A 15,470-nucleotide genomic window follows, 5' to 3' on the forward strand; every position below is an offset into this window, starting at 1 on the left:
GACTTTGATATATTCCTTTTCTTGGGCCGTGTCTTCTTTTTTCTTAGTATGGCTTGTAATTTTTTGCTAATATCTAAGTATCTGATTAGGATGTAGTTTACTCAGGTGCTCAATTTCTTTCTCCTTTGTAGGGATTTCGTGGCAGGAGGCTGTGTTACCACTGCTCTTTGATTGTTCACTCAATCTGGATTGTTAGGATTGTCATGCTGGTTGCTCAAAACTGGGCACTGAACCCAGTAATTGGTTGTAGAGTCACTTTCTAGGACCTTGGGTAGGGAGGCTATAGAGGCCAGAAAAATCCTCTCCTACTTATCTTTAATTTTCTTGCATGCACGTCCTTGGTCTGTCAGCAGATGGTGCTCTTTGGGAGCTCTCAGTTCAATGCCTGGTCGGAATGTATTTTTTGCAACACAGACTGGATCAAAGTGATAGAGCTTCCTGTCTCAAGGCTATGAACCTTGTAATTCAAACTTTCACTGAGACAGTTCTCCAGCTTCTCTGGCAGCCCCTTCCCTATTCCCTGGTCAGAAATATTTCCGCTCCCCTCTGAGTCCTCAACAATCAGTCCCTATTAGTAGAGAAGGAGATTGGGAGGTTGTACATCTTTAACTCCTTGCTGGCTCCAAGGCAAGCAATGGCGCAGTCCCACCCAGCCTGGAAGGGCCCCTGGGACACAGCAGATCAAATTTGTGAGTCAAAAGCTGAGTCATCCTTAGGCTGTGTCCCTCTCTTCCCTTTCCTGGGGTAGTAGATTTCTGGAGCCCCCTCTTTCCGTAGTTGTAGTCCCAGAGGCCCTAGAATTCTAAAGTGTCTTAAGTGTGGAGAATGGCACCAGTAGCAGCAGCCGCTGGTCTCAAATACAATTCTGTCATTGCGATTTCTCTCCTTTGTCCCTCTTTCCTCTGGGCAGTGCCCAGCCTTCACCTGGTGTCCCAAACCCTAGAAGATCTTTTTCTAGGCTTATGATTTAATGTTAACAGTAGGTTTCCTCACCCCCACTCAAAATGTGTATTACTTATAGAACTTCATGGATCTTTAGAGACAAGTTCCTTTAAAATGTACTATTATATGTTGCTTAAATCTGCTTTCTGCTTGATAGTGAAATTTTAAAGAATAGGGAAAGGACAAGTCTAGGCAGAATACTGAAGGGGTGTAGGTAGTTGAGCAGCCAGAGAGTAACTTGTGGGGACAGGAGACGCCAGAACTATCCCCAAAAGAAACAACAAAGACTGCCAGTTCTGGCCACTGGAGCATACTGAAAAAACAGAGAGATGTAGGCAGGGTGGACAAATGATGAGACCTTGGTTGTAAGAACAGTCAATGAATGAATATTTCTGTTTTATACAATCTGGTATTTCACTTTTATTGGCCTTTAGTTATAGCCAAACCTGTATTTAAACTGTTATGCTGAAAATAAAATAAACAGACTTAAAAAGGGCAAGTTTTTAAGCTAAAGTTTCATTAATGCAGAGCAGTACCAAAAGAGACAAGGGGAGTATGTGGGGGAATGGGGTGGAATGAGGGAGACATGAGCTATATGAGTTATGAGGGGGATGTGAGCTGCATGAGCTATGAGGGATATGAGCTGCCTGGGCACAGTATCCTTGGGTCCCAGTTCATTAATCAGCAAGCAGAATGTTGATGTAAGATTGTGACCATCTGTTGAAAATCAGCAGACTTTGCTGGCGTCTGCCTGATTTGTTTGTTACAGTTCCTCTTTCCCAGCAGGGGCAGTGGTCTTTATCAGCACGGTAAAGGATCACTGGTATGTCAGCTTGCTTCAGTTAGCCTCTGCTGCTTCTTTGTAATCCCGTGGATAAAATGGAAGCTCAAGCAAATTGAGATAGTAAAATTATTTATCATTCCCATTTCACATTCCCTCCTTTGGGTCAAGGAGTCCTTTGATTCCCTGAAGATCAATTATGGCTAGTTTGGGGCCCTATAGACTTATACCCTGAAGCTGCAGGGGATAGGAGAAAGAGTTTGGTGACTTTAAGACACTGTGCGTCTAAATTGTTGATAATGTGGAAGAAAAGGGGCCTGAGGAATAGGTGATGATTATCACAGTCAGCTGCAAGACTAGGGAATACAATCAAGAGGTGTTAGGCAGAAATCCCTTAATTGATTCCCATATGTCTCTTGGTTGCTGGTTTATGCTGTGAAGTCATTTGGCTTGTTTGAAGACTTCCTGGATGTTGGTCCCAACTTGTCTGGTGGTGTTGGTCCAAGTGCAACAGGATGTATTTATTTCCAGTGGCACAGACGCCTCATTCTTCTGCCAGTAGGTAATCTAAAACTAAGTGGTTGTCTATAGTATGGCCATGAGGGAATTGAGAGATGTAGTTAGTCCTTGTAGGGCTTGCCCCATTTCCTGAGCTACAGCTTCAAGGGTGGCACTGAGGTTGCTGAATACATGTTCTAGGTATCCAAAACCTATACAGGGCATTAAAAGTCTGAGTCTGAGCCCTACTCCAGCAAGAATTAAAACAATTGCCCTTATATTTTGGGTGGGAGAGGTAAAGTTATAAGGGTGGAAGTTGGGGTCTCTTACAGAGCCAATTGGGCATTTGTCCACCAGGCTCTGGATCAGAGAAGGAAAGGAAATGCCTCAGGCCCTTGAGTGGTATATAGGAAGGCAAAACCTGAGGGGAGACAGAGAGGCTTTGGTCCATGAGGGAATCTGAAATGCTTAGGAAAGTCAGGTTGACTTTGGGAGGGGGTTTGAGCAAGGTTTGGACTGATCTGAGAGAGCTCTAAGGGGGCACCATCTGGTCCGGGGGAAGTCCTTTTGACTTGGGGGTTGCTGACAGTTTTGACCTTCTGAATTGGTGGTGCAGATGAAAACGTTTGTGCCATAAATAAACAGGAAGGGGGGTTGGTTGGGAAGGAGGCAGAAAAAGACTCCTGAAGGATAATGAAACAGGACATCTTTCAGGAGGTCACTTTCATCACTGGATCATACTAGAGACTCCCACTGGGGAATATTGGTGCTGGAAAGATTGGTGAGGAGTATTCCATAAATAAAGGATTGGGCTACTTGAAGGTTGTTATGACAAAGCCAGCAGTTTGAGAGATTAAGACTGGAGGCGACAATTTGAGACATGTTAAGGATAAGGTTGACATTCCAGTTGGAAGCAAAAGAGTAGCATAGGGGTCATTTTAATTAGACAGTGGGGCTAGATGTAGTAAGTATGGGAAGATAATGTTTGCTACAATCCAGATAAGGACAGTGTTGCTAAATGCAGCAAAGGGAAGCTATTAGGGCCAACAAGGGTAACTAGGGGGCCAGTCAGGGTGTTCTTGTTCTGGGGGTAGGGGAGAGATTATGCATTAGTTAACTACTTAGTTAAGAAAAAATACAAAACGAATTTTAAGGCCACATTCAGAGTCTTGGGACAGCAGACTGCATCAAATGTCAGCTGCTCCTGGACTTGCTGGAGCCTCAGGGTCAGGTCTCCCATGCTTTCAGTGGTCTCCTTGGGTGATGGGCCTGATTTTAAATGAATCCAGGAGTTGAGTCCTTGAAACTTTATGGCAGTGGGGGTTGTACTTGAAATCCTTTCCATCGGGCCTCAAGAATGTGTTTCAGAAGATGCCATTTCCAATACACCCAATCTCCTGGTTGTACAAGTGGTGGAAAAGGCGGGGAGATCTGTAGAAAGAGACTCAGAAACAGTTTTGTGGCGTTCAGAAAGAGTTTGTGAGCTTTGGCAGTAAGTGGTCAGTGAGGAGCTAACTTCAGTTTGCAACCAGGGAAATAAGGGCATGGGTCTGCCAGTAACTTTCTTATAAGGGGAAAGGTAGTGAGGGCCAAAAGGGTGTCCCTGTAAGTTCATGAGTACTAGGGGAAGAACTTTAACCCAGCGGAGGGAAAATTGTTCAGTGAGTTTCCCAGTGTTTTGATTAGGCCATTGATGTGTTCCACCAGCCCTGATGATTGGGGGGTGATAGGCACAGTAGAGGCACTGTAGGATGGGTAAAGTTGACAGAAATTTATAAAGGAGTTGTCCTATAAAGTGGGTACCATAATCCCTATGGATTTCTTGAGTAACATCCCACCAGGGGATAATAATTTCTAACAGAATTTTTATTACGGATATTGTAGCAGTTTGGCATTATTTATGAATTCCAAAAAGAGATATTGGCTTATGTTTGTGAACCTGCCTTTTCCTCTGAGCATATTAGATTATACTGGATTCACAGGTTTCACTTTTACTTGATTAAATAATGATTAAGGTTTTGATTGGGCACATCAGTAGGACTTGAGTACCCACCCCCTTGATGGGCAGGGACTCACAGAAAAAACCTCACTGCTGAGAAGGGAGTTTGGAGTTTTGAGCTGGAGCCTAGGAAGTAAACACACAGGAGGAAAACACAGAGTAGTAGAGACAACTCCATAGACAGGCAGAGGCCCCAGGAAGAGAGATGAGCCATTCACCTGATAGTCAACAGCTGACCTTGTGGAGAGAAGCAAGCCTGAGCCCAGACAGAATCGAGCCCTGGGGAGAGAGACAAAGCCTAGAGAGCCTGATGGTCTACAGCTGGTATTGGAAGAAGCTGGGACCAAGGAGCCTTAAGAGGAAGAGGAAGGCAGAACTTTGGCAGCTGTCTTGCTCCAACACATGGCAACAGACTTTGGTGAGGGAAGTAACTTATGCTTTATGGCCTGGTAACTGTAAGCTTTTACCCCAAATAAATACCCTTTATAAAAAGCCAACAGATTTCTGCCATTTTGCATCAGCACCCCTTTGGCTGACTAATACAGATATGGAAGTTCCCTGTCTTACAGGAAAAAAACTCTACCCACTGAGAGAACATACAGACCATAACAAGGCAATACTTATATCCCAGATAGGGAGGAAGATGAATGAAATCTATCTGCAGATCTTGAAAGGCCCCCAAGGTGGCGCAAGCTTTCCAACAGCAGGCCAAAAGGATCAAGCAGGGTTGTATTGAGGGCCGAAGCTGCAGCTTGCAGTTCCTTCTTGAGCTCCGGATTTAAAATTTCCCCACCAATACTTTCTTGCAAGATTTTCAAGCTTATTAGGAGTCCAATGTGTTTGAGTGTTAAGGTAAGTCATCACTGGGCAAGTGAGGGCATCTGGGAGGCTGAGTAGACTGTTGGGGCCAACCCAAAGTCCAGTCTGGGTATCTTTTTGACCCCCTTGGCCCTCCAGATTTTTAAAATCTAGCCTGGTTGGGACTGTACAGTGTCATCTAAGGACAACCCTTGGGGAACCGTTGGCACAGTGAGGAGGGGGAAAGCAGGCTGGCTCAGCAGGTTCCAGTAGTTCACTAGGTGTTCCGTACCCACACCTTGACAAGTTGCAGTGACTGCTAGCACATTTCCTCAGGCTTCTTCTGAGTCAGCTCTGCTATGTCCTGCAGTTTTCACTACTGCTTCTGCCTTGGAGAGTAAAAGACTGGAAAAATTCATTTACCCAAAGTTGTTTTTTATTCGCTGTCCGGAGAATATAAGGAAACCTCAGTGTTTCCAGAGCATGCCAAAGTCATGGGTTACTCCAAAGGCATATCAACTGTCAATGAAAATGATAATTGCTTTACCTTTCCTCAAGCAGCAGGCCAGTGCAACCGCTGTGAGTTCTGCCTGTTGAGAGAATGCCTCAGGGTGGGGACCATGTTTGACAATTTCAGAAGTGTTTATTCCATATCCTGCAACTAGATGTCCCTTTTCATTACTATAGCAGGATCCATCTGTAAACCAGACATAGGCTTGGTCTGGTCTTGGACTGAGAACTGAGTTGGGAAGAGTGACACAGCTATGGGACGCAAGGTCATCTTTGGTGAGCAAGGCGAGGAAGAAGGTGGCAGAGTTGAGAGACTTAATGTGCTTGATTGAAATGTTAGGGCGTCTTAACAGGGAGGCCTCTAGGTGTGCCAAGTGACTTGCAGAGAAATGCTGGGTATAGTGGCTGTTTAACAGAGCTCCAGGGTATATGGCACAAAAATTGCGAGAGCTGAGTCTAGGGTTACTTAGGAGACTGCCTGAGCCAAAGTTGCAGTGGCAATGACTGCACATAGACAAGAAGGAAGGCCTTGAGTTACTGCATACAAAGTCTGGGTTTGCTAGCCAGTGGGGTGATAATGATCTGTGTGTTTCTGGGTTAGTACCCCACATGCATTCCCTCCTTTTTCATCTACAAAAAGCAGGACGGGGAGGGAGTAATTTGGGATTTTAACTGCTTGGTGCAAAGACTGGAAAGCTAAAAGGGTGGGGTCAGAGAACAAGAAAGGTGCAGGTTGGGAATTTTTGAGGAGATTGTAAAGGGACCAGGCAATCCACAAATGGAAGAATCCAGCGAGTCCAAGAAACATGGGGACTTGTTTGGTGGTGGGTTGGGGGAAGTTAAGGATGGCTTTGAGATGAGTGGTCTAGTGAGAGTCCTTGAGAAGAGATGATATAACCACCAGAGGGTTGGGCAAACTGAAATTTTTCCTTAGTAACTTTGTGCCCTTTTGACACTAAAGTCGTCAGGAGTGTTAGGGAGTCTTGAATACAGCAATCAGCAGAATGGGAACAGAGGAGATCATCGATATGCTGGAGTGGAGTCAGTGGAGAAAAAGAAATGTCAGCAAGATCTTGTTTTAGTACTTGGGAGAAATAAGAGGGGGAATGAATGTACCCTTGGGGAAATACAGGCCAGGTGTACTGCTGATTATCCCAGGTAATTGTGAAAAGATATTGGCGCTCAGGCAAACCTTTACAGAGAATAATAAGCTGCAGTGGTCTATGCAAGTAAAGAATTTGGCCTCAGGTGGAACTAGGTTATACTGCAAAGGTGAATTGGGAACAACAGGCATTTTAGGTATAACATTAGCATTAATAGTGTGGAGATCATGGAAAAGCCACCAGCCAGCCACAATTGGTTTTCACACAGGGAAGATGGGGGTGCAAGGAATAATAAGACCTTTAGCAAGTAAATTTTGAATTATGGGTCTGGCTCCTTTAATTGCAGCTGGTCTTACAGGGATTTGTGGAAAAGAGGGAAGGGAAACAGAGGGCTCTGCTTGGGTAATAATTAAGGGAGCACTAAGGATATTGCCAATGTCAGAAGAAACAGTAGCCCAAAAAGTGGAAAGAACGAAAGCAAGGGAGTTGGTGGGAAGGGCCAAAGAATCCAAGAAAGATGGATTTTGGGAAGAGTCTGCAACAGTTAGTGAAGTCTTTCCCTTTGTCTGAAAAGTGATGGATGCATGAAACCTAGAAAGGAAATCTCACCCTAGGAGACAAGTATTAAAAGTGGGAGAAAAGGAGAAAGGGATGAGTTCAGTAAGGCCTCCAAGTATAGTACAAATGGGAGAGATTTAGAAAGGGGGTAGAAAAAGGCCGGTTAGCAATCCCTACAACAGCACAGAGTTTGGTACTCTGGGGAGCTCTCAGGGCAATAAAGTGGGGGTTTAGGACAGACAGTAATCCTAGAATCGATGAGGATGGAAAGGGGCTTACTACAAATGGTCATGGGAATGAGCCTAAGAGGAGTGACTAAAATGGTAATAGCCACATAGATATTTATCTCCCCAGAGAACCCTCATGCTGAAAAGGCAGGGTTGAATGGTGGGGGCAGGGGGGAATTTTTGGAAAAAATCATCCTGTGTCTCCTTTTATTCCTGAAGTTAACCCTCCTTGCCTCAGCCCTATTTCTCAGTTTCCATTTAAAGTCACATCCTGTTTGACTGTTAATCAAACACTGTTTGGGATCAAGAAAATGAAACTAAAGATGTGCTCCGTTATACTTATGCTCCCTGGACTCAAATGAACTGGCTAGTTTTGCTAAGAGGCTCCCCAAACCCCATGAAGGGTAACGGAGTTTAGGAGTTTAGGGTGTGGAATTCAAGTCACAGATTTTTTTACTTTTAGTGTTTTCACAGAGGTCTCAAGTCCCTGCTTTGAAATCTTCTACAAGGTCATGGGTTTCTGCTTTAAGCTCCTTTACAAGATCACGAATTTCAGCTTTAAGTTCTTTCAGAGATTCTCACTGGCCTTTGTGCTCATGCTTGCTGGTTTCTAAAAGCCATTTATTAAATGCATCCCATTCTGGGAGCTTAGTGGAATGTTTTGATGAGCTCAACTTTTACCTAAGATAATTAAGTTTGGAACAATCAAAACATTCCATTGAGGCCAGGTAAATTTAGGGTCATCAGAGGTTACTTTTGTCCATTTAGTTAGAAAAGAACAAGAATTAGGCCCAAAATTAGAAAACATAAAATGAGCAGCCGTCCTTTGTGGAGATGCTCCCTGGGAGTTGACTGTTTCCCATAATTATGGTAGAGAAACAGAAGAGAATTCTCTTACCTAACAGCTAAAAACAGAGGCTGTGATAAAGGGACCGACCAGACTTAGCTGAACAGATTTTGACCTCAACCACAATATGATGGGAATTCACAGATCTGAGAGGGGCTAACCCAGTAAGCCAGGTGACAAACCCAGAGAGGATGAAACACAGAGGATTCCTGCAGATACTGTGCTCATCTCTGGGGTATCAGAGGCATCATTCTGACCTCTACCTTTGCATCCCACTTCTGACACCAGACCGTAAGACTGGAAATAAACAGACTTTAAAAGGGTGTAGAGCAAATTTATTGAGCTAAAGCTGCCTTAATGCAGAGCAGTACCAAAAGAGGTTTCTGCTCAAAGGGCTAAGCAGGAGTAGCAGCTTATATGGCTGAGACAAAGGGAGGATATGGGGGAATGGGGAGATGAGGGAGACATGAGCTATGTGAGTTATGAGGGGAATGTGAGCTATGTGAGCTACAAGGGGGAGGTGAGCTATGTGAGCTATGAGAGGGATAGGAACTGCCTGGGCAGGTTATCCTTGGGTCCCAGTTCATTATTAGCAAGCAGGATGTTGGTGTAAGATTGTGGCCATCTGGTGAAGATCAGAGACTTTGCTGGCATCAGCCTGATTTGTTTGTTACGATTCCTCTTTGTGAGCAGGGGTAAGGGTCTCTATCGGCACTGTAAAGGATCACTGGTATGTCAGCTTGCTTTAGTTAACCTCATTTCTTCTTTGTAATTCCCTGGGTAAAATGGGAGCTCAAGCAATTTGAGATAGTAAAATTATCATTCCAATTTCACAAAATCTTGTTTCTATAAACCAGATTGAAAGCTTCTCAGTTCAGAAAGTGTTCCAGCTACCTCTCTGGTATCCCCAACAATGTCGTAACATAGGGCAAAGCATTACGTGTGTTTAACTACCTTGGTATTTTGGGAAAGGGAAGTGAAAGGAAATATTTCATGACAGTTATCAAGCTTTGATACCTAAGATACTCATGTCTTGTAAATGTTGTAACAAACCCAAAACAGATAGAAATAGAAGGTAAACAGCATTTGAAAGCAGGCTCCACACAACTATGTATTGAATGCTCAGTGCAATTTATTTGCTTGCTTAATTTCAGCTTCCAAGATGACCAATGCACAATAACCAGGTCAGGACACATAATATTTTTAAAGGTGGAGGATATCAAAGTCTTTAAAATCCATTGGCCCAAGAACCACTAGACTGCAGGTTCTGTTTTAATGAGGGAATCTGAGAGGCAGGTCTGACATGGTGGCAGTGGAGGATCTAAAGCCATCGGAGGTGGGAGGCACTGGTCTGACTGCAAGGTGTCAGTAGGGCAGCAGGGGCTTTGCAACTAGGAGCCAGACTGGAGGTCAGTCAGCCCCAGCCTGACTCTGGACAGAAGTGCTTATCTGCCTGACCCTAGGCCAGGCATATTGTTTCTTCACAGAAATGTTTGGTTATCACTTATTACAAAAACATGTTTTTCTCAGTTTGTTTTCCTTCTATTTGAGGCCAATGTGTTTACATTCAAGAGGATTCAAGCCATTTCTTAAATGGGGATTCAAGATCATTAGTATCATTTCAACATATAACTTGATTCTGAAATCCTCTTCTAAAAGTATTATCAAAGAGGTCTAAAAGGGTTTGTTTGCTTGTTTGTAACTGTAAATTTATTTTCCTATATTTGTTAAACATGATGGAGAATATTAAACTTTAAGTATCATGTGGTTACATGGAGCAGAAACCCTTACAGTCTAGTCAGAATTGTATAATCATTTTATACTTTTGTGCTTTTGACTCAAAGAAATAAGCAGGTAGAGTATGGTAGCTAGGCAATCAGTATTTTTCTCCTTTTATGATAATTATACTACTAAAACTTCTGTAAGTTGAAATTTATTCCCACTTATATAAAAGCCTATGTCATATCTCTCTCTCCCTACTTGTTAAACTTCTGATGGGCTTTTCCTGTGTTTCTTCATAGGCTACACAGGTTTAGAGGTAGAAATAGTCTCTAATTTAACCCTTCTTATTTTCCCATTTAGTTGTGTTTTGTGGCCATTTCCTTCAACATATACTGTAATATACAAATTTTTCTCTCACTTGGACAGCTGTTGAAAAATACTGAAACATATTCTGACTTCTATTTTCTTGCATACTGGCATATGTATTACAACAATATAATTGCTATTACCATCTTCTTTGCATGGATAAAGGTATTTATATTTTATTGTATTACATAATACAATAGTGTAATGGCATGATGAGAACTTAAACTACAAAGTCACACACACACACAAACAAACTCACAAAAACCAAAGGTTTTCTCAACTATAAGGTAATTTGGCCTTGTAATGATTATTGGAAAATCTCAAACATTTGCTGGCTATCAATAATTTGAAACAGATTTCTTCTGAAATTAATTTAATTTACTCTAATTATAATTGTTGATATTCTATTTTCTATTTCAATTAACTTTGTTCTTTTTCAGATATTCAAATTCATAAGCTTTAATAAGACAATGTCTCAGCTGTCATCAACCTTGTCCCGCTGTATCAAAGACATAGTAGGATTTGCCATTATGTTTTTTATAATATTTTTTGCTTATGCCCAGTTAGGATTTCTTGTATTTGGATCACAGGTTGACGACTTTTCCACTTTTCAAAATTCCATGTAAGCTCTTAGGATATATGTAATTATATTTTTTATTTATTATAAAAGAAAAGCCTATGATAAAGAGTAATATAAACTTTAATAAATCTAAACTTGGTTTGATATTCTCATTGATGGCTAAATATGTCATACTCATAAAGAAGGGTTTAGAACTGAAAGATCCAAATGGATCATGGTCTTCATTTTTTGTATTACTAGTTTGAGTTAGAAAAAATAATTTTTCATTTTTCATTGGAATTGAGAATTTTACCTAAGATAATGGAAATAGGCCTCTGTATGTCTGCAATATTTATTCTCTGGGGAAAAGAAATCTTAAGCATTTTCTCTAGAGGGCTCCATCTTCAGAATCCTTGTACTGATATTGACCTGATTGTCCTTTGCTGATCTGGCAAAGATGCATTTTTAAAAGTTTTATATACATAAAGCAGTGAGCAGCAGGCAAAAAACATACAGAGCTGATTAGGAAGAATCCTTAAAAAGTATTCAGGCTTTTTTAAAAAAGCGAAATGTAGACATAAATTTACTCTCTTTTTTTGGGTAGGTAAAGCAAGTTCTATCTATAAAAGAAAATTACGATAGTCTAAAACATCATTCCTCAAAATGAATTCTAGACCAAGATTGTCTGGGGAAAATGCTTTATATTTAAATAAATTTGGGAAGATGTATAACTTTCTTGGAAATTTTTATGCATATTAACATATGGTTCTGAAAAGTCCTGTAATAAAGAAACTGTTCAACTTTAGATAAGAATACCCCAAACTTATTCATCCATGACCCTTTTACTTAACTTTTGGAAATGCTAATATAAGGAAAGATGTCTAAGGTTGTCCTTTTTTTCCATTCACATGCAAATTATTTTTTTCTTTTTTTAGAAGGTACAGGGGATTGAACCCAGGACCTCATACATGCGAAGTAGGCCCTAAGCCACTGAGCTATGTCTGCTCTGCCGCATGTAAATAATTGAGGTGCCAATTGTGTGAAAATTTAGAATATTTTTTCTGAAATAACTCTTTATACTAAATCATCAGTGGAAAGAAGAGTGGACTAGGAACCGAGAGGAAATAATTCTAGTTTTATTTCTACCACTAGCTTTTTAACTTTATAGACCTTAATTTCCTTATCTGTAAAATGTAGAAGATTGATTAAATCACCCCAAAAGCCCCTTCCAACTTCAAATGATCTATAACTTAAGACATCTAATCAGCTTATCTTGAGTGAATAATAGTAGTTTATAGAAAATTTGTCTTATCTTGGGTTAGTGGGGAAGCAAGGAATGTATAAGGCACAGAATGAACTGGTAGAGAACTTTGCAACAGGTTAACGAGAGCACTTCTGCTTTTAGTAATGGTATGCTGAGTTATTCAGATTCATGTCCCCCTGGGGACAACTTAAAAAGAATTAACTGGGCCAAATTTAGAAGGCAAGAACTCAGAGAGGTAATAAGTCAAAGCTATTTTGGCCTTGAGGGCATTTTTGCTGATCCAGAAGAATAGCTGAAAAACTGTTTTGGGCCACCTCTCTGAGTAAGAGACAGAAGGCAAAATCCAGGGTCTGCCCAAGATGTGTTTGGCGGAGGGCTGGAGGTGGCTGTGAGTATCTGACAATCTCTCTACACGTAAAGCAGGTTTTCTGAAGTGCTACAGTCTCAAGTTAAGGTGAATCTCTTGCAGTGACTTGAAAACTGTGTGCCCTTGCCTTGATGTCCAGGGAACCTCCTGTCTTGAACTTGGATTAAGGTGGTCCCCGTCTGGAATGCCTGGATGCACACCTATCTGGAGGGAGATATCTTCACCTTAGGCCTACAAGTGACTCTGAATATCTAATACACTGTTCACAAAGACAAATATTAAGTGAGAGCCAGCAGATACAACAGAGATATAGAAACTGACTCAAAGACTTCAGATATTGGAATAAATCAGACAACACTATATTCAGGGAAATAAAACACAAGTTAGGACATAATCTACAGAGAAGAGGAAAATACAAAAAGTGACATATTTGAAAAACTATCAAATAGAATTCTAGAACTGAAAATTACAGCAATAGATTAAAAACCCAGTAGACAGGTTTAACTGCAAGTAAGAGAATGAGTGAAGTGCAAGATAGGTCAGAAGAAACTGAAAATATGGCATGAAGAGACCAACATTGGGAGAGGATATGAGAAGTAAAGGATAGAATGAGAACGCCTAATATATATTTACCTGAGTTATAGAAGATAGTGTGTGGAACAGAAGCAATATTTGGATAAAGCTAAGGAAAGCTACCTACCACCCAAGCAATGCCTCCAAATTAAAACTTAAGAAGTCATACTAAACACAAATGAGCACATTATCATGGAAGAGTTTGTTATTTTAATTCAATAGGGGAGAATTCTAGAAAGTTAGGAGGGGTCTCAAGAAATTACATAACAGTATTTTCACTTACTATAACTCTGTAAGCTGAGTGGTCATAGTGCTCCTTTTAGCTTACAATTAAAGAAGTCTGGATAATACTAAGCATCAACTAAGAGATGAAAAGGGACAATACCAATTATACTGTATTTGTCCCTACATGATTATAACCATTTAGTGAATTGTTTAGGTTTTTGTTATTCTCATTACTACTTACAAAACAGAAGTAACTGGTTACTTTCCTGATAGAAAATGAAAGGAAGATTTTGTTAATGAGAGAATTTCTGTCGAGGAGAAAAGAATGAGAAAATGGTGACTTTAACTTACCTTTCCTTATGTAAACACAACTCAAGGATAAAAGATCAAGCTAGAAACACTGAAACAATCTCTTTATCCTCTTATGCCAAAGAGGAAAAAATATATTTAATTTATGGTGAGACGTCTGGTCTACTTCCAATTCGGTATTTCTCTGTCTTGTATAGAAGAGCACTACAAACCATATTAAAATACTTTGGGTGCTTTAGTCAGGTCTTAGCTAGATACTTCAGATGAAATTCCAGTCAGCTCTGAGTCTTAGGACTCCAAAAAGGCTTTTTTTCTTTTTTTCTAAAAAGGAGGCACCAGAGATTGAACCCAGAACCTCGTACGTATGAGGCAGGCACTCAACCACTGGTCTATACCTTGCTCCCCTAGGCTATTTCTTTTAATACATTTTCTTCCTTTCTGTACATAGTCCTATGCTCCCTTTATATGAATGGCAAAACCATCATCACAAAACTCTTCCTTTTGACTGATTGCTCAATCAGACAAAATAGCAAGACACTAGTAAAAAAATTCCTTCCCGAGTCTCCTCTTAAGATAAAGAACTCATAATTTATACCTAAAATCGCTGGTGTGTCTGGCAATGTCATTGCAATTTAATGAGAAAATAAAATAAGATTTAGGGTTAAGAAATCCTAATCCTACATCTGCTACTGCCAAGTAGTCAAAAATATTAATTTCTTAATTTTGCCTTTACAATTGGAGAAACGAATATTTCAAATGCTATTTCACATCCAAACCAAGCTTTTCTATTGATGAGAATAAACAAAGTCTCAAGATCACATTTATAGGATCATTGCCACCACTTGAGACTAGCAGGTGACAAATGATTGGCAGTTATTTTCACACAGGGCGTGATTAAGACAAAAATTAAAAGCACCACGGACATTAGAAAAGTTTAGGGCTCTTAGGTCTAATTACAAGGTAAAAACACTTGTTAAAATATTCTAATTCTTAGCAGTGGCCAAGGAAGCCACTGCTAAGATCTCATGGTTCAAATCTTGTCAGTGAACATGGTTCACATCAGTAAATATATTGAAGCCCATTATTTCCTGGATTATTTGTTCAGCTATTGAGTTACCTCAAGTCTTGCATTTAGGGGAATTTTCTACATCTGATTTTATATACTCTGCACTAACATAATTAAAATCAGAGAAGTTATGCCAAACTCTCCTAGAGACATTGGTAACCCCCAAAAAATATGATGTTTTTTCTAATGTTTTTCTTTCTTCCCACCAAAGATTTGCTCAATTTCGAATTGTTCTTGGAGATTTTAATTTTGCTGGTATTCAGCAAGCCAATCGGATCTTGGGACCCATTTATTTTGTCACTTTCATCTTTTTTGTGTTCTTTGTCCTGCTGGTAAGAATGACCATATGTGCTTCTTTTCTCTTCTTGATTTATATTTTTATGGTAAAAAATGTAATTATTTATGTGAAGAAAGTAATATCAAATAGCATTTGGAATACTTTAAATTTATTAAGAATTGTGTGGATTCTGAGTAATCCAGGTTCTATAGTCTAGTGTCTAATGTTTCCAAGTTGTCCAATAGAGAATGTGATCACAAATTGTGTGCCAGGAATGTGCTTAATCCTTTACACATAAAACTTGCATGCCCCAGGTCTCTCCAGCCTGTAGATATGAATTAGGTCATTAAAAATCTGCCCATATTGCAATGGCTTTTGTTCCTTACTGAGAGCTCACCCCTTTGTGATTTCTAGGAGTACCCAGAAGGAGTATCTCTTTGTGCTCAGGACAAATCTATTTAGGCTACTTAAAGTACCTT

General features: G+C 40.4%; 1 protein-coding gene across 6 annotated transcripts in view; it reads left to right on the plus strand.

Moving 5' to 3' along the window:
- The window catches only part of PKD2L2 (polycystin 2 like 2, transient receptor potential cation channel), a 59,193-nt gene that overhangs the window by 26,694 nt on the left and 17,029 nt on the right, over window positions 1-15,470 (plus strand). For all 6 annotated transcript variants that reach the window (XR_011646632.1, XR_011646634.1, XM_058279182.2 and 3 more), the window contains exons 6-8: window positions 10,346-10,516; window positions 10,792-10,973; window positions 14,926-15,046. Coding sequence is in view for 4 of the 6 variants with exons in the window: in XM_058279182.2 (XP_058135165.1) it covers window positions 10,346-10,516; window positions 10,792-10,973; window positions 14,926-15,046 (474 nt within the window). In the remaining 2 variants the exon portion in view is untranslated. The remainder of the gene's footprint in view (window positions 1-10,345; window positions 10,517-10,791; window positions 10,974-14,925; window positions 15,047-15,470) is intronic.

This window comes from Dasypus novemcinctus, chromosome 2 (assembly GCF_030445035.2).
Source record: "Dasypus novemcinctus isolate mDasNov1 chromosome 2, mDasNov1.1.hap2, whole genome shotgun sequence".
In the NCBI taxonomy this organism is placed as follows: Eukaryota; Metazoa; Chordata; class Mammalia; order Cingulata; family Dasypodidae; genus Dasypus; species Dasypus novemcinctus.